This window comes from Oryctolagus cuniculus, chromosome 7, assembly GCF_051225735.1.
Source record: "Oryctolagus cuniculus isolate XC-2025 breed Fujian yellow rabbit chromosome 7, ASM5122573v1, whole genome shotgun sequence".
Classification (NCBI taxonomy): Eukaryota; Metazoa; Chordata; class Mammalia; order Lagomorpha; family Leporidae; genus Oryctolagus; species Oryctolagus cuniculus.
Genome location: NC_142873.1, coordinates 119741426 through 119761858, shown reverse-complemented (window position 1 = coordinate 119761858; position 20433 = coordinate 119741426). Strand labels below are relative to the sequence as shown.

The following is a 20433-nucleotide window of genomic DNA, read 5'->3' as shown; positions in this document are numbered from 1 at the left end:
GGTCTCGGACACTGGGGCTTGCCCTTAGCAGATGTTCTCATGAAGGGGTCAGTTATATAGTCAAGCGTGCTCCCTGGGTCTCTGCTTCTGGGCTTGCTATATGATAGATGGTCCCTTCATACCCACTCCACCACCATCAGCCTATACTAGATGCCAGAGCAATGGCGCCAGGTGCTTATCCTGGTCTCCCATGGAGGTGCAGGGGCCCAAGCACTTGGGCTGTCCTCCACTGCCCTCCCGGGCCACAGCAGAGAGCTGGCCTGGAAGAAGAGCGACTGGGACTAGAACCCGATGCCTATATGGGATGCCAGAGCCGCAGGTGGAGGATTAACCAAGTGAGCCATGACACCGGCCCCCAGATTTATTTATTTGAAAGTCAGAGTCACAGAGAGACAGAGATACCCCATCTTCTGGTTCATTCCTATGATGGCTACAATGGCCAGGGCTGGGTCAGACAGAAGCCAGGAGCTCCCATGTTGGGGGCAGGGGGCCAAACACCTGAGCCATTTTCTGCTGGCTTTCCCAGGTCATTAGCAGGAAGATGGTTCAGAAACAGAGCAGCTAAGACATGAACTGGCACCCATATGGGATGCTGGTGTTGCAGGTGGTGGCTTTACCCACAAAGCAGGCCTGTCACAAAAACTTTAAATGGTAGGTACTGGTGCCAGCATTGTGGCTCAGTGGGTTAAGCCACTGCCTGCTATGCTGGCATCCCATATATACACCAGTTTGAGTCCTGGCTATTCCACTTCTGAAGTAGCTCCCTGCCAATGCTCCTGGAAAAGCAGCAGAAGATGGCCCAAGTGCTCGGGCCCCTAGTAGCCACATGGGAAAGGTGGATAGAGTACCTGGCTCCTGGATTCAGCCTAGCCAATCCTGGCTGTTGCAGCCACTGAATCAGCAAATGGAAGATCTCTCTCTCTCTCTCTCTCTCTCTCTCTTTCCGTGTCTTTCCCTCTCTCTCTAACTCTGCATTTCAAATAAATAAATCTTGGGCCAGTGCCGCGGCTCACTAGGCTAATCCTCTGCCTTGCGGTGCCGGCACACCGGGTTCTAGTCCCGGTAGGGGCGCCGGATTCTGTCCTGGTTGCCCCTCTTCCAGGCCAGCTCTCTGCTGTGACCAGGGAGTGCAGTGGGGGATGGCCCAAGTCCTTGGGCCCTGCACCCCATGGGAGACCAGGATAAGCACCTGGCTCCTGTCTTCGGATCAGCGCGGTGCGCCGGCCATGGCGGCCATTGGAGGGTGAACCAACAGCAAAAGGAAGACCTTTCTCTCTGTCTCTCTCTCTCTCTCTCACTATCCACTCTGCCTGTCAAAAAAAAAAATAATAAAATAAAATAAATATTACAAATAAATAAATCTTTAAAAAATGGTAGGTATCATTTCCATTTTTCTGATAAGGATTCTGAAATTCAAAGAAATTCAGTAATATGTTAACAGTTATGTAGCCAATAAGTGAAGAAATAGTCTCATATCCAAACCTGCCTTTTTTTAGGCCCTACATGTGTCCTAAGAATCATTAAAATCATCCTTCACAGAATGTAGGCAGACTGGAAGTGCAGAGTCAGAGGGCAACGGCCTCCACCTCCATGCTCAGAGCAGTGCTGCTGAGATAAGCACATACCTCTTTCAATCCACTGCTCAAAATCAACTGGCTCCTTAGATGTGCTCTTTTCGATCCTCAAGGTCCGCACTGACAATATAAATAAACACAGTAAGTAAAGAGTAAATTGCCTACCAGATTCTATGTTGTGTGCCCCCACCCCCATCCCGCCACATCTTACTGCCACACACTGGTGGGACTACACAGTACTGGGACTAAGAACACCATGTTCTGGAAGTTATCCATCATGTGTTTCTATAAATCTCTGTGGCAAAGTGCTTTCTTGTATAACTATAATCTTACAAATGTTTGTAATTATACAATAGAGACAGTAGGGCTTTTTAAAACTTGGAACCACCACCCCCCTTTTTATTTACTAGTATCTGTACCACTACTGTGTGGTTTTAGTCATAAACCTTTACAGAGAACCCACTGTAAGTCAGGCACTTTTATTCACTCACTGTTGACTATACTCTTGCGAGAAAGGTATTAGTAACCGACTTTCCTGATGAGGAAACAGGCTTCGAGAAGCCAGGCACGGTGTTCAACAGGATGGAGCTAGTAGTTACAGAACTAGAATGCAAGCTTGTGGCCTGTCTGGCTCCAGAGCCTCGACTATGAACGACAGAGGAGACATCTCAGGAGCACAGCTATCCTCCTTCTGTACTGGCTTTTTTCCACTGTCCCTGACCTAGTCTCTGCTGTACCGGATCTACTGCTCTCCTTCTCCATTCTGTTCTGTGTCCTGAGTGGCTGATCTCTGTAGACTGCATTGCCTAGACTCTCGCATGTGTTGCTGGTTGGATTTGGCACCAAGTGGATGCCAGAGGACAGTGAAGCAGTGAAGTCAGGTGAGTTTATCTGCACTCCCTCCAGCTACAGCACCCTGTTTCTGACAGTACCATGTCCCGTCATAATGCCAGCTCCTGATGGGCAGCCCCTCTGGCATAGGCTCTGGTGCTCACTAGGCTCCCCTGTCACTATTTCCTTCCCTTGTCCCAGGAGTGTGAATGTCTTCCTGCTTTGGCCAGTTTCTGAGGGCCTCCTCATCCTTTGTTTGGTCCCTTAGCCCAGGCCATAATTCTCTAAGTCGTTCCATCAATAAAGCCTCTGCATTTGAACCATCTGGGATATGATTTGTCTTCAATAAACATAGAGAGGATTATAATGGTATTCACTGGGGGATTCTCTTCCTAAAGAAGATGCCACTATGTGGAGAAAACAAGCCATCACAGAAGATGGCGCTGGCGGCCACAAGCCATGTTTAAAGGAGCGACCAGGAAATGGGGGCAGGGAGCAGCCACAGAAGTACTCTGTCCAGCAACCAGCACCTATAGGCCAACTAAAGAAACGCCCTCTGAGGTGACTGGTTGGAACCCCTACATAAGCTGCTGCACTAACTGAAATAAATGAGCACTAGCTTGCTTCCACCCAACTCCCAGTGTCTGTGTCATGATTCCGCACTGGTCTTACCCCCAGCCACCACGGGAGAACCCAAACGAGACAATACCACTAGCAATAGAAGAACTATCACTGTGAATCATCAGGGCTATCACATCTTCAGCAAGAATCTGACAGAGAACCCCACGCCAAATGAGTCTAGAATAGAAAGATGTCACAGCACCTGGTGTCCTGGCAGGCTGATTTCCTACGTTCCCAACAGGGTCTTCTGCCAAAGACTCTCACAGAGTGAAGTGCATGGTTGTATGCCTTGGAAGGGGCTCAGTTCTGTAGTTCCAGTGAGGCTAGTGTGCCTGCGGCCATGCACCTATAAACCTCACCCTCCCACCCCAGCCATCTAATTGGCTTCCATGCTGAGAAGGAAAATCATGTTCTGCCAAAGTTCACACATATGCTCTCTGCCCACGGAGACATTTAAGGGTGAGGGAGAGTGACACGTGACTTGCTTACCTAAGTAACTCTGGATTACAAGCTTTTCGATCCTTACATGTTTGTGAAAAGATATAATGAACTCCTGAGGAAACATTCCTGTGGTAGTCCAAAACGTTTCTGGATTCCTATTGTTAATTTTAAAGGAAGAGGATTAGCCAAATAGAAGTGATAATCATAAAACTCTAATGAACAAGCACTTTTTAAAAAATAAACAGGGCTGGCATTGTAGCGCAGAGGATTAAATAACACCCGCATCCTGTATGGGTGCTGCTTCAAGTCTCCAGGGCTCCACTTCCAATCCAGCTCCTTGCTAGCACACCAGTTCAACTCCCAGCTGCTACACTTCCCATTTGGCTCCCCGCTAATGTGCCTGGGAAAGCAGTGGAAGATGGCCCAAGTGCTTGGGCCCCTGCACCCACGTGGGAGACCCGGAAGAAGCTCCTGGCTCCTGGCTTTGGCCTGGCCCAGCCCCAGCCATTGTGGCCATTTGGGGAAAGAATATGGATGGAAGATCTCTCTCTCTCTAACTCTGCCTTTCAAAAAAAATTTAATAAATCTTTTAAAAAAATCAAATAAATAAATCTTTAAAAATAAAAACAACTACTAATTTTTATTTTCTGACCCTTTCTAATGGCTAATTCTGCTTCTAATCCTCCCCAACTTTAATAATTCTTCCTTACAACTGTTCTCTTCTAAACCATAGGAACATAGGTGGGCATTTAGCCTAGTGAATAAGATATTCATGTCCCAATTCAGAGTAACTGGATTCAATTAGTGGCTCAGCTCCTGAATCTAGGTTCCTGCTAATACAGACTTTGATGGCTTGAGTAATTGGTTTCCGGCCATTCAAGTAGAAGACCTGGTTTGAGTTCCTGGCTCTCAGCTTTGGCCCCAGTACAACCCTTGTTACTGAAAGCATTTGGAGAATGAACGAGTGGATGGGACCATTGTATCTGTCTCTCTACCTCTCAAATAAATAATAAACAAATACAAAGCATAGGAACAGAACTACTAGCACTCCTGTCTGAACACCTGGTGGTCCCTTACTACCTGGTGGTCCTTACTACCTATTAATCTAGTCTCCTCAGTATTGTTTTAACTATATAAGCTTTTTTTCTTTCCTCTTGGAAGTAAATTGAACCTTATGTGCATAATTTATGAGTTTTGATGATAATAAATGTTTATTATGCTAATACCAATACCTAGGACAACTAATATCCCAATCACTATAGACACTACTTCCATGAATCCAGAAATTTTCCTTGTCTTCTCAGCAGTCTCTACTGCCCCTAGGTCACCACTGCTTTTATTTTTATCACCAAGGACTATGCTACAGTGTTTTTATTCATTCTTTTGTTGGCTATTTGGACTACTCCCAGGTTTTATTTTTTAAAGGATTTTGTCGCTCCCCCTCTTCGTGGAGGAACGACACAGGACCCTGCGCTGTTCTCCTGTCTGCTCGGCCCTCCCCGGGTTTGCTGCTGGTTCTTCCCGGGTTGGCTACTGTCCCTTCCACCTCCGTGGAAGGGCGGTTCCCCCTGCCACATTCCCCACTTCCGCAGGGGAGTGGCACACCGCCGGCCGGCTCTCTCGGGGGCTGCACAGGTGTTCCCCTTAGATGTTCCCCTTAGATGTTCCCCTTAGATGTTCCTGGTGCATGCCGTCTCTCTCCTCCCCCATAGTCCTCCTCCGCCAATCCCAACTCGGCTGCCCACACGCCGAGTACACTGCTCTCCTCCAATCAGGAGCAAGTCCTACAGTTTATTGGCTGAACTGGAGGCAGCTGTGTAGAAGCTGTTTTCTTCTCTCCCAGCGCCACATTGTGGGAGAGCAGATGCACAGAACAAGTCCTAATTCCAGTAACAGTATAGTCCGAGTTGCTCCCCACAGGATTTATTTATTTTTATTTGAAAGTCAGAACTGGCGAGAAAGAAAGAGAGACAGAGAGAGACAGAGATATCTTCCATTTGCTGGTTCACTCCCCAGATGGCCACAAAGGCCAGGGCTGCGTCAGGCCAAAGCCAGGAGCCAGGAAATGCTTCTGGGTCTCCCACATAGATGAAGGGGCCCAAGCACTTGGACCAGCTTCCACTGCTTTTCCAGGCCATTAGCAGGGAGCTGGATCAGAAGTGGAGCAGCGGGGTTGCAAACCAGCTTCTACATGGGATGCTGGCATCACAGGCAGCACCTTCACCTGCTGTCTCACAGTGTCAGCTCCTGTTTCCAGTTTTTGACCATTTTGAATAAAACTGCTAGAAACATACTTGCCCAGGTGTCTCTGTGGACATGACTGCATTTATCTTGGGGATAATTACTAGGAATGGAATTGTTGGCTCATAAAGTAGAGGTATATTTAACTTTTTTTTTTTTTTTTTGACAGGCAGAGTGGACAGCGAGAGACAGAGACAGAGAGAAAGGTCTTCCTCTTCCGTTGGTTCACCCCTCAATGGCCACTGCGGCCGGTGCGCTGCAGCCGGCGCATCGCGCCAATCCAAAACCAGGAGCCAGGTGCTTCTCCTGGTCTCCCATGCGGGTGCAGGGCCCAAGGACTTGGGCCATCCTCCACTGCACTCCCGAGCCACAGCAGAGAGCTGGACAGGAAGAGGAGTGACCGGAACAGAATCTGGCGCCCCAACTGGGACTAGAACACGGTGTGCCAGCGCCACAGGCGGAGGATTAGCCTATTGAGCTGCGGTGCCAGCCAAGGTATATTTAAGTTTGTAAGCTGAAAGGTCAGAGAGTTCCAGTTGCTCTATATCCTTGCTAAAGTTTGTTGTTGTCAGTCTCTCTCATTTTACCCAGTCTAGTAAATGTGAAATAATATCCTGCTTCATTTTAAATTGCATTTTCTAATAACTAATGATGCTAAGTACTTGTAATTGTCATTCATAGATTTCATTTGTGAAATGTTTTTTTTTTCACTCATTTTATTTTTTTAAGATTTATTTATTTGAAAGGCAGTGTTAGAGAGAGATCTTCTGTCCACTGGCTTACCCCTCAAATGGTCACAGTGGCTGGTGCTGGGCCAGGCCAAAGCTAGGATCCCAGAACTCTGTTAGGGTCTGCCACGTGCATGGCAGGGGCCCAAGTACCTAGGCCATCCTCCAGGAGCTTTCCCAGGAGTACTAGCAGGGAGCTGGATTGGAAGTGGGGCAACCAGGACTTGAACATGTGCTCATATGGCACACCAGCATCACAGGCAGTAGCTTACCCGGCTGTGATACCATGCTGGCCCCTTAAAATTAAACTGTCTGCAATTTTACTATACATGTGTAGGAATCCTGTTAGATATTATAAATATTTTCTCTCAGTCCATGGATTTAATTTTCTTTTTTTTTAAACCGGATTTTCTTTGATCTTTATTTATTTTTTATAGAAAGCTTTTATTTAATAAATATAAATTTCATAAGTACAACTTTTGGATTACAGATGTTTAAAAATTTCTTTGGAAGGCAGAGTGATAAAGAAAGAGCAGGAGACAGAAAGAGACATAAGTCTTCCACCTGCTGGTACACTCCCCAAAAGGCCTCATCAGCCAGGGCTGGGCCAGGAGGAAGCCAGGAGCCTGGAACTCCATTCAGATTTCCCACATGGATGACACGGGCCCAAGCACTTGGGTCATCTTCTACTTTCCCAGGTGCCTTAGGGAGTTGGATCAGAAGCAGAGCAGCTGGGATTTGCGCTGGTGTTCTCCCATGGGGCACTGGTATCACAGGTGGCAGCTTAATCTGTAGCACTACAACACTGGCCCCTATTTTTTCTTTCTTTCTTTCTTTCTTTCTTTCTTTCTTTCTTTCTTTCTTTCTTTCTTTCTTTCTTTCTTTCTTTCTTTTTTTTTTTTTTTTTTACAGGCGGAGTGGACAGTGAGAGAGAGAGACAGAGAGAAAGGTCTTCCTTTGCCATTGGTTCACCCTCCAATGGCCACCACGGCCGGCACGCTGCAGCCGGCGCACCGTGCTGATCCGATGGCAGGAGCCAGGTACTTATCCTGGTCTCCCATGGGGTGCAGGGCCCAAGGACTTGGGCCATCCTCCACTGCACTCCCTGGCCACAGCAGAGAGCTGGCCTGGAAGAGGGGCAACTGGGACAGAATCCGGCACCCCGACCGGGACTAGAACCCGGTGTGCTGGCGTCACAAGGCGGAGGATTAGCCTCATGAGCCGCGGCGCCGGCCTATTTTTTCTTTTAATCTCACCAATTTTATCTGTCTTCCTAAAGAAATCTTTGCCTATTCCAATGTCATAAAAGTACTTTCCTGGAGGCCGGTGTTGTGGTACAGCAGGTAAAAGGTGCTGCCTGCAATGCCGGCATTCCATATAGGTGACCGTTCATGTCCTGGATGCTCCACCAAAATAATAATATCAAATATTATGTAGAGACACACTTGAAGTTTAATATATTAACTGAATCATTATAATTAGATATAAGGAATCTGCCAAAGTAGTAGTTCTCTTTTTAAAAAGGATTTATAGCTAACAACTTTTTTAAAAAATTTATTTTATTTATTTGAAAGGCAGCATGACAGAAAGAGGGACAGAGAGAGAGCGAGAGAGCAAGAGAGTGAGAGAGCAAGAGTTAGAGAGAGAGAGAGATCTTCCACCTGCTGGTTCATTCCTTAAATGACTGAAATGGCTGAGGCTGGGCCAGGCTGAACCCAGGAGCCAGGAGCTTCTTCCAGGTCTCCCACATGGGTGCAGGGACCCAAGCACTTAGGCCCTCTTCCACTGCTTTCCGAGGTGCATTTGCAGGGAGCTAGATTGGAAGCAGAGTAGTAGGGACTTGAACTGGACTTGTATCAGGGCTCTGATATGGGATGCTGCATCAGAGGCAGCAGCTTAACCCACTGTGCCACAACTATGGCTCCTAACAATTGTTATACATTTATTATTTTATGATTTTTTCCTCCATTACTCTGATATGGGTAAGCAAAGGATCATTCTCAGAATGGAGCTCAGAGGCTAACACATGTACTTTTTGCCCAAGGTAACACATAAGGTTAGTTCCCTCACCAGCGGCCCTAGTATCCACTCTTCCACACCATGCAAAAAGAACCAAGTCTGTCTTGTACCTCTTTTTCCTGACTAAATTTTTCCTTTTTAAAAAAATGTTATTAATTTATTTTCACTTTATTTGCCCACAACCACCAGGACTTGGCTAGGCAGGAGCCAGCAGCTTAACCTGGGTCCCAGTCTCCCAGGTGGGTAGCAGGGGCCCAAACACTTGGGCCATCTTCCACTGCCTGTCCCAGGCCATTAGCAAGGAGCTGGATCAGAAGAGGAGCAGCTGGGACTCGAACTGGTGCCCATATGGGATGCTGGCAGATGCTTTAACTGCTATGCCATGATGCCAGCACCTCCAAGCACTTCGAGCCACAGTCTGCTGCCTTCCCAGATTTCCATTAGCAGGGATGTTGAAATTGGAAGTAGGTAGGAATATGAATTGAACATTTCAAAATGGGATGTGGGCATCCCAAGTGGTGTACCCAATGTCCACTCCAATTACCATTTTTTTTCCTAGTGTAGAATTCCTTTTCTCCTTTTCATCAGCATATTAAATACTGGATGGCAAAGTAGTATCAAGCGGAAACAGAAGAATGGTCATCTGCACACTTATTTCTCAGGAAATGGAGAAGCCGAAGTGGGGCCATAAAACCACCCAGGCTGTCCAAGAGTGACAGATTTATAGCACTGTTTTTTCCAAATAACCCTAAGGTTACTTCCTAACAGGACAAGTAAAACAACTTATGAATAGAAAGTAATCAACATCTACCAATTAAAATCTAACTATACTTGCTGGAACTGCATATGCAATGTCTTTGATGTTTTCTGTTCAGTTACCAGTGCAGTAACTAACTTTACTCTACACCATTTGGCTTTTTGTAGTTTTTATCTAATCTAAAAAATATTATATCCTTAATCGTTAATATGGACAGATAGAGCCTAAAATATTATCTGCTCCATTTGACAGCGAATCCTAGTGATCCATGAACAGATTCCCTTCAGAGAGTGGTCACCAGAATGGTGCAAGACAAATTGATCTTGCCTTGGGAAAAATGATCTATCTCCAGCTGTAGACAAGGAATGTTTCTGGAAAGATTTCTATTTCTAGCAAACAACTTAAAGGCAAATCCATACACTTCTGTGTATCTTCACAGCAGTTCCCACATTGATTTTTCTACTCCAAGTCACAGTGGGAGAAATAATTATATCTGAACTTCAGGATGTAAAATACCAAGAACTTAGAAGATAAATAGGCAAATATTGGGTATTAAATTTTTCATTCAAACTTTAAGTCTGAATAAATGATAATGAAGTACAAAGAACTCTGAAGTAGGATTTTGTTACAAGACATGAGTATTAGTTGATTTTGTCACTTTTTAAAAAAAGATTTATTTTATTTATTTGAAAGGCAGAGTTACCATCTGCTGGTTCACTCCCAAGATGGCTGCAATGGCCAGAGCTGTGCCGATCCAAAGCCAGGAGCCAGGAGCTTCTTCCAGGTCTCCCACATGGACGCAGGGGCCCAAGGACTTGGGCCATCTTCTACTGCTATCCCAGGCCATAGCAGAGAGCTGGATCAGAAGATGAACAGCCGGGACTAGAACCAGCACCCATATGGGATGCCAGAGCTTCAGGCCAGGGCGCTAACCCGCTGCGCCACAGCGTAGGCCCCTAAATCTAATTTTTAAAAGATTTATTTATGTATTTATTTAAAAAAAAAAAAAGATACTTTGGGATAGGCATTGTGGTGCACTGGGTTAAGCTGCCACTTGAGATGCTACATCTGAGTGCATGGGATCAAATACTGGCTGTTTCCAATCCAGCTTCCTGTCAATGCATACCCTGAGAGGCAGCAGATGATGACTCAAGTACTTGGGTCCACCCACATGGGAGACCCAGAAAGAGTAGCTGTCTCCTGACTTTGGCCTAGCCCAGCTTTGGCCATTGTGAGCATTTGGGGAGTGAATCAGCAGGTGGAAGATTCTCTCTTTTGCTCACTCGCTCTCTCGCTCTCTCTCTCTCTGTTGCTCTGCCTTTCCAATAAAGAAAAATAAATAAAATACTCTGGAGCCAAAGATGAACAGTATAGTCTCTGTCAGGAATTCACAGTTAAGAGAGGAGAAAAACATCAAAAATGTTTTAAATTACATAGTAAGAAATAAGATAAATAAGATAACAGAGTATACACCTCATGTTATTGGAGCCCAGAAGCAAGATAAACTAATCCTACCTGAGGCAAAAAGGGTAGATTTCAGAAAGGAGGTTACAACTAGCCTTAAAGGAAGAGGTCAAGTTGTTAGAAGTTTATCCAAACACAAAAATCATCAAATCTTTACATTGCAACTCTCTCCGCTTCCAACAATTAAAACTAATACTTAACCTCTTACCACAGGCCTCTCTTACCACGGATCTAAAATAGTTTAGGCAAGGGTGTTTGCCTCAGGGGTTGAGATACACTTTAGGACATTTGCATCCCGTATCAGAATGCTCGGATTCAACTCCATCTTCCTGCTGATGCACATCCTGAGAGGCAGCTGGAGATGCTAACATAGCTGGGTCCCTGCCATCCATGTGGGAACTTGGATGGAGCTCCTGACTCCTGGCTTTGGCCTAGTGCAGTCCTGGTTGTCACAGGCATCTGAGGAGTAAACCAATGGATGGATGATCTCTCTGTCTCTCTGCCTTTCAAATAATTTTAAAATAAAGTAAAAAATGGTGTAGGAAAGCTGAACTTGTAAGTCCTTCCAGATCCAAAATGATATAATTCTATTAGTCAAACTTTGGTTTGAGAGAATAAGAAATTAAGCCAGAACTACTAAAAAGGAGTTCTCTCATTAACTACTTTTCTTGGAATTGAAAGTCTGAGGATAATATTTTATCTCTACCTAGAATAAGGTCTAGCAGATCACAGAGTGGCAACTGGAATGTTATCAGGAAGCCGAGAAGCAAATAGTGCAGAAGGACAGCAGGAAGTGAAGCATTCAGTTCCCCGATGCTGCTCAGACCAACAGGGAGATGGGGAGAAGATAAGAAGTTAGGATGTTTATATCCCTATTTCCAAGAAAAAGCTGGAATAAAACCATAACCAGACACTACAATTTATACTTCCATATAACAAAGTTGTTATTGTTTGCAGCTTTATCTTGGTAAACTGCTTCTAAGAAAACCTATTTGTACATGTATGAAGAGGTCAGTTTAGAAACTGCAAAGAAAAGGATCAAAAACCTCAATGTCCACAACTAGTTCCAGGAAGGATCCTATCAGGTAACCCACTTCACCAACCATTTATTCAACTACAGTTAACGGAGCAAACTGCTGTAAAACGTATAGGCCCAGGACTCAAGAGGTTCATTGACCTAATCTAAGACTTTAGGAAAAACAGTAACTCTTACCCATCAATGACACTTTCAGGTGGGTGTTTTTCATCACTTGATGTGGCTAGAATCACTTCTGCCCCTTCAGAGCTCAAACAGAGATCAACTTTTCTCATCTTAATACTTTTAGCCTGCAAAAACAAACAAAACAAAACAAACCAGTAACAAAAATGTTGCTTCCTGGTTCTGAGCTTCATTGAAGGGAGGACAGCCTATTGCCTAGCACACAGTGCAACATGCAAGCTATTCAACAAGCAGGAGGAACCCTAACGTGTTTATTTACATAATAAACTGACTTCTACTAGGGACACTGTGTAGGGTGTGACTATTTTCCACTTCGCTCCACAAAGTCCCTGACTACTCTGACATCATTTTTCTACTTCTAAAATTAAAAATCTTCAACAATTACATGGAAACAGTTAACAAGCTAGGGTGACATGACTCAGTGGGCAAATTTCAAAAGTTGCTTATAGCTCTGTTTCTTAAGTTTAAAGAAATCTGAAGAATAAAAACATACTTTGGGAGCCGGTGCTGTGGTACAGTGGGTTAAGCCATGTCCTGGAGCACTGACATCCCATATGGGTAGTGGCTCAAGTCCCCGCTGCTCCAATTCCGATCCAGCTCCCTGGTAATGTGCCTGGGAAGGCAGTGGAAGATGGCCCAAATCCTTGGTCCCCTGCACCCATGTAGCAGACCCAGATGAAGTTCCTGGCTCCTGGCTTTGGCCTAGCACAGGCCTGGCTGTTTAAGGCCATCTGGGGAGTGAACCAGTAGATCAAAACCTCTCTTTCTCTCTCTCTGCCTCTCCCTCTCTGTAACTCTTTCAAATAAATAAATATTTAAAAAGACATTATCATCATTATGTTTGAGCAGAAATGTGAGATAAGAGAAAAATAACATTTACTTATTTTAAAATTCTCATCAAGCACTTTGAGTCATGGACTTGAAACATATTTAAGCAATCAAATTATATATTTTTTAATTTAAAGATTTTTGTTTTATTATTTTTTTATTTGATAGACATGAGTTAGACAGAGAGAGAGGTATTCCATCCATTGGTTCACTCCCCAAATGGCCACAATGGCCGGAGTTGAGCCAATCTGAAGCCAGGAGCCAGAAACTTCTTCCGAGTCTCCCACCTAGGTACAGGGGCCCAAGGACTTGGGCCATCCTCTACCAGGATGCTGGTGTTGCAGGCCAGGGTTTTAACCTGCTGTGCCACAGCGCTGGCCCCTATATATTTTAATTTTAAAAAAATATTTATTTGAGAAGCAGATACAGAGACAGAGCAAGAGATCTCCCATCTCCTGGTTCAATCCCCAAATGCTCACAATAACAGCTAAAAATGCAATAAAGGTTTTCCACATGAGTGGCAGGCTTGAGCCATCACCACTGTCTTTTATGGTCTATGTTAGCAGGAATTGGGAGTCAGGAGCTGGAGGTGGGTATCAAACCCAGGGATTCTGATATGGGACTTGGGCATCTGAAGTGTTAGGCCAAATGCTTACCCTTGTAAGGTTATATTTTAGTAACTAAAAAGGATCTTGGAGGCTGCAGGAAAGTTGGAGAGAAGATTCTATCAGACCTCGTCAACCTCCTACTTGATCTGGTGGTGACAGGGCACAAATCAATACACAGCTACACAGTGACCAGGAGAGCTTTATCCTGTTAAGTGTGAAATGACAAAGAGAACTCAGAAAAGGGGGCAAGGTTTCACGTGGTACCCAATACCTTTATACTGAGGCTCTATTTCAAATAAACAACCAAACAGAAAGCACAGAAAATATCATACATATTCAACAAGCACCCACTGCACAGATTTATTAAGTGTTGACATTTCCTCACATTTACTTTAAGCTTTTTAGAAATAAGTAGCAGCCCCTCACTGGACTCACCCCCTTCTTTGCCCAAAGTAATAGCTATTCCGAAGTTGATGATATCTTCCTGAGTATATTTTTATATTTTTACCATGTATGCATCCATGAATAACATGTACTTTTTTTTAAAAGATTTATTTATTTATTTGAAAGGCAGAATCACAGAGAGGCAAAGGCAGAGAGAGAGAAAGAGAGGTCTTCCATCCGCTGGTTCACTCCTCAGATGGCTGCAGAAGCCGGAGTTGTGCTGATCTGAAGCCAGGAGCCGGGAGCTTCTTCTGGGTCTCCCACATGGGTGCAGGTGCCCAAGGACTTGGGCTATCTTCTACTGCCTTCCCAGGCTATAACAGAGAGCTGGATTGGAAGTGGAGCAGCTGGGACTCGAACTGGCATCCATATGCGATGCCAGCACTGCAGGTGGCAGCTTTACCCGCTATCCCACAGCACCAGCCCCAAATGTACTGTTCTTTTAAAATTTAGTTACTCCAGTGTATAAGTCCTTTTGGTATTGCTTTTCTCACCTGATATTATGTTTTCTATATTTTATCATTTTTTTTTTAAAAAGGTTTCTTTTATTTATTTGAAAGGCAGAGCGACAGAGCAAAAGGGAGAGAGTGAGCGAGCTCTTTCATCCCATGGTTTACTTCCCAAATGGCTGCAATGGCTGGGCCTAGGCAGGCCAAAGTCAGTAGCCTGGGACTCCATCTGGGTGGCACGGGTCCATGTTCTCAGGCTTTCACTGCTTTCTCAGGCACATCAGCAGGGAGGTGGATAGAAAGTGGAGCAGCTCGTGGCCGGCACTGTGGCTTGAAGAGCAGGCATCCCATATGGGCGAGCCCTGGCTTTTCGAGTCCCGGCTGCTCCACTTCCGATCCAGCTCTCCGCTATCACCTAGGATAGCAGCAGAAGATGGCCCAAGTCCTTGGGCCCCTGCACCACATGGGAGACCTGGAAGAAGTTCCTGGCTCCTGTTTTTTTTTTGTTTGTTTGTTTGTTTGTTTTGTTTTGTTTTGTTTTGTTTTTGATAGGCAGAGCGGACAGTGAGAGAGAGACAGAGAGAAAGGGCTTCCTTTGCTGTTGGTTCACCCTCCAATGGCTGCCATGGCCAGCGCGCTGCGACCGGCACACCGCGCTGATCCGATGGCAGGAGCCAGGTACTTATCCTGGTCTCCCATGGGGTGCAGGGCCCAAGGACTTGGGCCATCCTCCACTGCACTCCCTGGCCACAGCAGAGAGCTGGCCTGGAAGAGGGGCAACCGGGACAGAATCCGGCGCCCCGACCGGGACTAGAACCCAGTGTGACGGCGCCGCAAGGCAGAGGATTAGCCTAGTGAGCCGCGGCAACGGCCATGGCTCCTGGTTTTAGATAGGCACAGTTCTGGCCATTGCAGCCAATTGGGGAGTGAACCATGGGATGGAAGACCTCTCTCTCTCTCTCTCTGCCTCTACTTCTCTCTCTGATTTTCAAATAAATAAATAAAAAGTGGAGCAGCTGGTACTCAAACCAGTGCTCTGACATCGATTGCTGGCTTCATTAATGGCTCAAACGACCATGCCACAGGCTGGTCTAGTACTCGATCAGGTTGATGCATGTAAATCTATTTATTTGTGTTAACTGCTCTAAAGTATCCTTCCATTTACCTAATAAACATTTAGATATAGTTTTTTGCTTTCCAGTTTTTTGCCATTATAAACAAACTTGCAATACATGTTATTGTTTTTTTAAAGACTTATTTATTTGAAAATCCATTACTGGGAGAGAGGGAGAGAGATCTTCTATTCACTACCCAGATGGTTACAATAGTCAGGGCTGGGCCAGGCCAAAGTCAGGAGCCAGGAGATTCTTTCAGGTTTCCCACATGGATAGCAGGGACCCAGACATTTGGGTCATCTTCACTGCTTTTCCTAGGCCATTAGCAGGGAGCTGGACTGGAAGTGGAGCAGCTGGGACACAAACTGATGCCTACATGGATGCCAGTGCCAGATGTGGCAGCTTTCCCTGCTACACCATACTGTCGGTCCCATAATTAAATCTTAAAAAATAAAAACCATAAAACCAAAGAGGTATAAGAAGGCTACTATGGTCTGGGTAGGTTTGTCTCCCAAAGATTCATGTGCTATAAGCTTGGTCCCCAATGTAATGGTACTGAAAGGTCATGGAACCCTTAAGAGGTGAGGCTGAATGAGGTGTTTAGATCATGACTACCCTCATGAGGGCATTAAAGGTCATCTCACAGAGCAGCTTAGGTGTCACAGGAGAGTGCGTTCCAGAGAGAACAGGTTAAGAGTGATCCTGGCCCCTATCCAATCGCTTGCTTCTTTTCTCATCATGTGATCTTCCTCAAATAAGCTATCTGCCAATAGGCCCTCACCAAAGATGCTGGCATCACGCTCTTCCAGAGCCTGAACTATTTTGTGACAGCAACACAAAATGACTAAGACAAAAGCCAACGGGGAGGATGGGGGGGTGGGGAGGGGAATATCATAAAAATACTCAATCTACAAGGTGCAGGGGCAGGCTTTTGGTACAACAGTTAAGTTGCTGCTTGAGGTGCTGGCATCCCACACAAAATGCCTGGTTTAAGTTCCAGCTACTCTGCTTCTAATCCAGTTTCCTGCTAATGCATACCATTAGTAGGTGACGGCTCAAGTCTCTGCCACCACTATGGAAGACCTGGATGGAGTTTCAGACTCCTGGCTTCCTGTTGGCCCAGCTCTGGCTATTGAGAGTATTTGGGGAGTGAATCAGTAGATGGAAGATCTGTGTCAAATAAAACTAATTTAATTTTTAAAAAAGATTTTATTTATTTATTTGAGAGGTAGAGTTACAGACAGTGAGAGGGAGAGAGAGAGAAAGGTCTTCCTTCCATTTGTTCACTCCCCAAATGGCTGCAACAGCTGGAGCTGCGCCAATACGAAGCCAGGAGCCAGGTGCTTCTTCCCAGTCTCCCATGTGGGTGCAGGGGCCCAAGGACTATGGCCATCTTCTACTGCTTTCCCAGGCCATAGCAGAGAGCTGGATGGGAAGAGGAGCAGCCGGGACTAGAACCGGCACCCATTTGGGATGCCAGCACTGCAGGCAGAGGATTAACCTACTGTACCACGGTGCCGGCCCAAAACTAATTTAAAATAAAAAAAAATCAATCATACAAAGATTTGCCCACATCATGGGTGAGCAAACTATGGGCCAGATCTGGCCTGCCACCTGTTTTTGGTATGGCTCATAAGCTAAAAATGCTTTTTACTGTTTAACTTTTAAAAGGGCCAGTGTTGTGGTGCAGCAGGTTAAGCCACCGCATGCAAGGCTTGGCATCCCATATCAGAGTGCTGCCTGGAATCCCAGCAGCTCTGCTTCCAACCCAGCTCCCTGCTAACGTGCCTGGGAAAGCTTGGGCCCCTTCTACCCACAAAGGAAACTTGGATGGAGTTCTGGGCTCCTGACTTCTACCTGACAATTGCAGTCATTTCAACCGTAAACCAGAAGATGGAAGAACTGTGTCACTCTTTCAAAGAAAAATTAATCTTTTTTTAAACCCTATGCATAGCCTTTTTAAAAAATTACTTTTGAAAATTACAATCTCTTGTGGTACTTGGAAATTATATGAAATTCATATTTTAATGTATACTATTGTTTGATCTCAACATGGCCATGCTAAATCATTTATATTCTCTGTGATTGCTTTTGTGCCACAGTGAAAGGGTTGTGTGACTGTGACAGACTATCAGCTTCATAAAACCTAAAATATTTATTATCTATATAAAAAGTTGTCTGTCCTTCATCTAGATCAAACTTATAGGTTGATCACAAAATCAATGTTCTATATCTGCCTCTAGAGGTAAAAGAGTATCTCTCTTAGATTTTAGAGTGAAGGCAGGATTTATAGTCCAATAATTTGTGAATACCAACCACGGCTTTCTGAACTAAGGGTCAGGCTCTACGCTAGCAATGCAAAGATGAGCACAACCTAAGTGACTAAGACTTTGTTCCTGCCTTGAGTTAAGAAGAGGACAGGGGCTGGTGCTGTGGCACAGTGGGTGAAAGCCGAGGCCTACAGCGCTGGCATTCCATATGGGCACTAGCTTGAGTCCCAGCTGCTCCACTTTCCATCCAGCTCCCCAGTAATGTGCCTGGGAAGACAGCAGAAGGATGGCCCAAATCCTTGGGCCCCACCACCTACATGGGAGACCCGGAGGATGGCTCAAGTCTTTGGGCCTCTGCATCCCCATGGGAGACTTGGAAGAAGCTCCTGGCTCCTGGGTTCGGGTAAGTTCAGCTCAGCTCCAGCTGTTGGGTTTGTTTGGGGCTGCTGGGGCCATTTGGGGCTGTTGGGCCCATTTGGGGAGTGAACCAGAGGATGGAAGACCTCTCTTGCTCTCTGTGTCTTTACCTTTCTCTGTAACTCTTTCAAATATAAAATAAACCTTTGGGGGAGGGGGGAGAAGAGGACAAGCATCAACTAACAATTCAATAGGCTATGCGCTAAGATCATGTTATCCAGTCAGAATGCTGTGATCTCTCTGGGCAGAATGTTTTAAGTAGGACATTGTTTTGTTTCACATTGTTCAGGGCAGAATGTTCATGATAATCTGTAAACAATGTTACATGAAGAAAGCCAAAAGATAGGATTGAATGATTTCAAGGAGATAAAACAGTGAGTGAAATGTGACTACAATTTTAAATATCAGTAATTCTTACAGACAGAAAACCATTCAAAGTTTTACTGTTCCAAAAGGGCAAACTGGACTCAACAAATACGATTTTAAGAGAAAGCCCCCCTATGGCCGGCGCCGTGGCTCAATAGGCTAATCCTCCACCTTGCGGCGCCGGCACACCGGGTTCTAGTCCCGGTCGGGGCGCCGGATTCTGTCCCGGTTGCCCCTCTTCCAGGCCAGCTCTCTGCTATGGCCAGGGAGTGCAGTGGAGGATGGCCCAGGTGCTTGGGCCCTGCACCCCATGGGAGACCAGGAGAAGCACCTGGATCCTGGCTCCTGCCATCGGATCAGCGCGGTGCGCCGGCTGCAGCGGCGGCCATTGGAGGGTGAACCAACGGCAAGGGAAGACCTTTCTCTCTGTCTCTCTCACTGTCCACTCTGCCTGTCAAAAAAAAAAAAAAAAAAAAAAAAAAAAGAGAAAGCCCTTATAGATATAGAAACTTTTTAGCAAAGTAGAGACTTTAAATCTTTTCCATTCCTGAAAGTGTCTAAGAGTAAGCCAAAGAAAGGATTCCTGCATGGGCAGTTCTTCCTGGCAAAGTCAAATTCTAGGAAAGGTAGACAGGGACCAGATAATGAAGGGCTTTAAAAGCAAGTTTAAAAGCAATAGGCTCATCGCTTCTCGGCCTTTTGGCTAAGATCAAGTGTAAAAGCAATAAGCTCTATCCTGTCATCCAGGTCTGGGGTGATTCTGCTCCCCTGGAGAGGGTCCGGGCTGTCACAACTCTGGTGGGAGATTATGAAATACACCGTCATGCACACGGCAGCTCTCCTTCAACCACCCTGGCCCTCAGTTCACGGAGCCTTTCTAGTTTTTTAAATCCTGGGCCCTCGTCCTTAACCGGGGTCACCGGTGTCACCTCCAGGTCACAGCCCCCTTTTTTATTTATTTATTTTTTTTGACAGGCAGAGTGGACAGTGAGAGAGAGAGAGACAGAGAGAAAGGTCTTCCTTTTGCCATTGGTTCACCCTACAATGGCCGCCGTGGCCGGCGTTCCGCGCTGATCCGAAGGCAGGAGCCAGGTACTCATCCTGGTCTCCCATGGGATGCAGGGCCCAAGGACTTGGGCCATCCTCCACTGCACTCCCTGACCACAGCAGAGAGCTGGCCTGGAAGAGGGGCAACTTGGACAGAATCCGGCGCCCCGACCGGGACTAGAACCCGGTGTGCCGGCTCCGCAAGGTGGAGGATTAGCCTAGTGAGCCGCAGCGCCGGCCACAGCCCCTTTTAAAGGGGCCTTTCTTTCCAGAAACGTGTCAGGGTCAAGCCCTGGGTGCCGGGGCTCTTAGAACCGCGCTCCGCAGAACCTCCCCCCCCCCCCCCGCCACCGGAACCTGCCTGTAAACCAGCCAACAGCCACCACCGTCTCCCTGGGACACACTCCCCCACACCAGACCCAAGCTCCTCGGTTTAAGGCCATCTGAGGCCCCCGAGGCCCCGCCCCGGTAACATAAAACACACTGGGTGCGCCCGTGCCGACATCCACTGCAATTCATGAGTATACGGGTTACGGTGCAGCTCACATCTTACATTTTGGTAAATTTATTAACTTCGACTTGCAGTCCGTTTTCCCTTTTGGGAGTCAAAACACTCTTCCAGGCCCCAAAATGACTCGCTGGCCGGCCCCGGCGAGCCCGGGGCCAAGGGGCGGGAAGAGGCCCGCCTCAGACCGCCCGCTCCAGGGCTCCTGAGGCGCGCCTCCGCCGCGCGGCTCCTCACAACCCGCGCACTCCCGCTCGCGCCTCTCCCCACCCGCACGCGCCTCCGCCTGACGCGCCCGGCAGACTCCCGCCTCCCCCAGTGCCGGCCTACCCCGCCCCACCGACCCGCTGGCCTGAGCCTCCCGTTAGCTCCGGGCGCGCAGACCTTCCAGGCTCCGGATCTCTCGAGCGCCCCGCCCCCGCGCCCCCCAGCCTCGCGCCTCCGCGGAGTCCCCGGCTCTTCGCCCCGCCCCAGCCCCGCCCCGCTCCC

General features: G+C 46.6%; 1 protein-coding gene across 14 annotated transcripts in view; it reads right to left on the bottom strand.

Moving 5' to 3' along the window:
- The window catches only part of IFT25 (intraflagellar transport 25), an 85815-nt gene that overhangs the window by 65128 nt on the left and 254 nt on the right, over positions 1 to 20433 (bottom strand). For 3 of the 14 annotated variants that reach the window (XM_089300605.1, XM_089300606.1, XM_089300601.1), the window contains exons 1-5: positions 20289 to 20400; positions 13380 to 13536; positions 11890 to 12002; positions 3516 to 3622; positions 1626 to 1694 (exon numbers count right to left, since the gene is read on the bottom strand). In XM_089300605.1, coding sequence (XP_089156731.1) covers positions 1626 to 1694; positions 3516 to 3622; positions 11890 to 11987 — 274 coding nt within the window. In that variant the 5' untranslated portion in view covers positions 11988 to 12002; positions 13380 to 13536; positions 20289 to 20400. Of the gene's footprint in view, positions 1 to 1625; positions 1695 to 3515; positions 3623 to 11889; positions 12003 to 13379; positions 13537 to 19992; positions 20100 to 20274; positions 20428 to 20433 lie in introns of those variants that run through there. The other 11 variants (XM_051857760.3, XM_089300603.1, XM_089300600.1 and 8 more) reach the window with 7 other exon arrangements.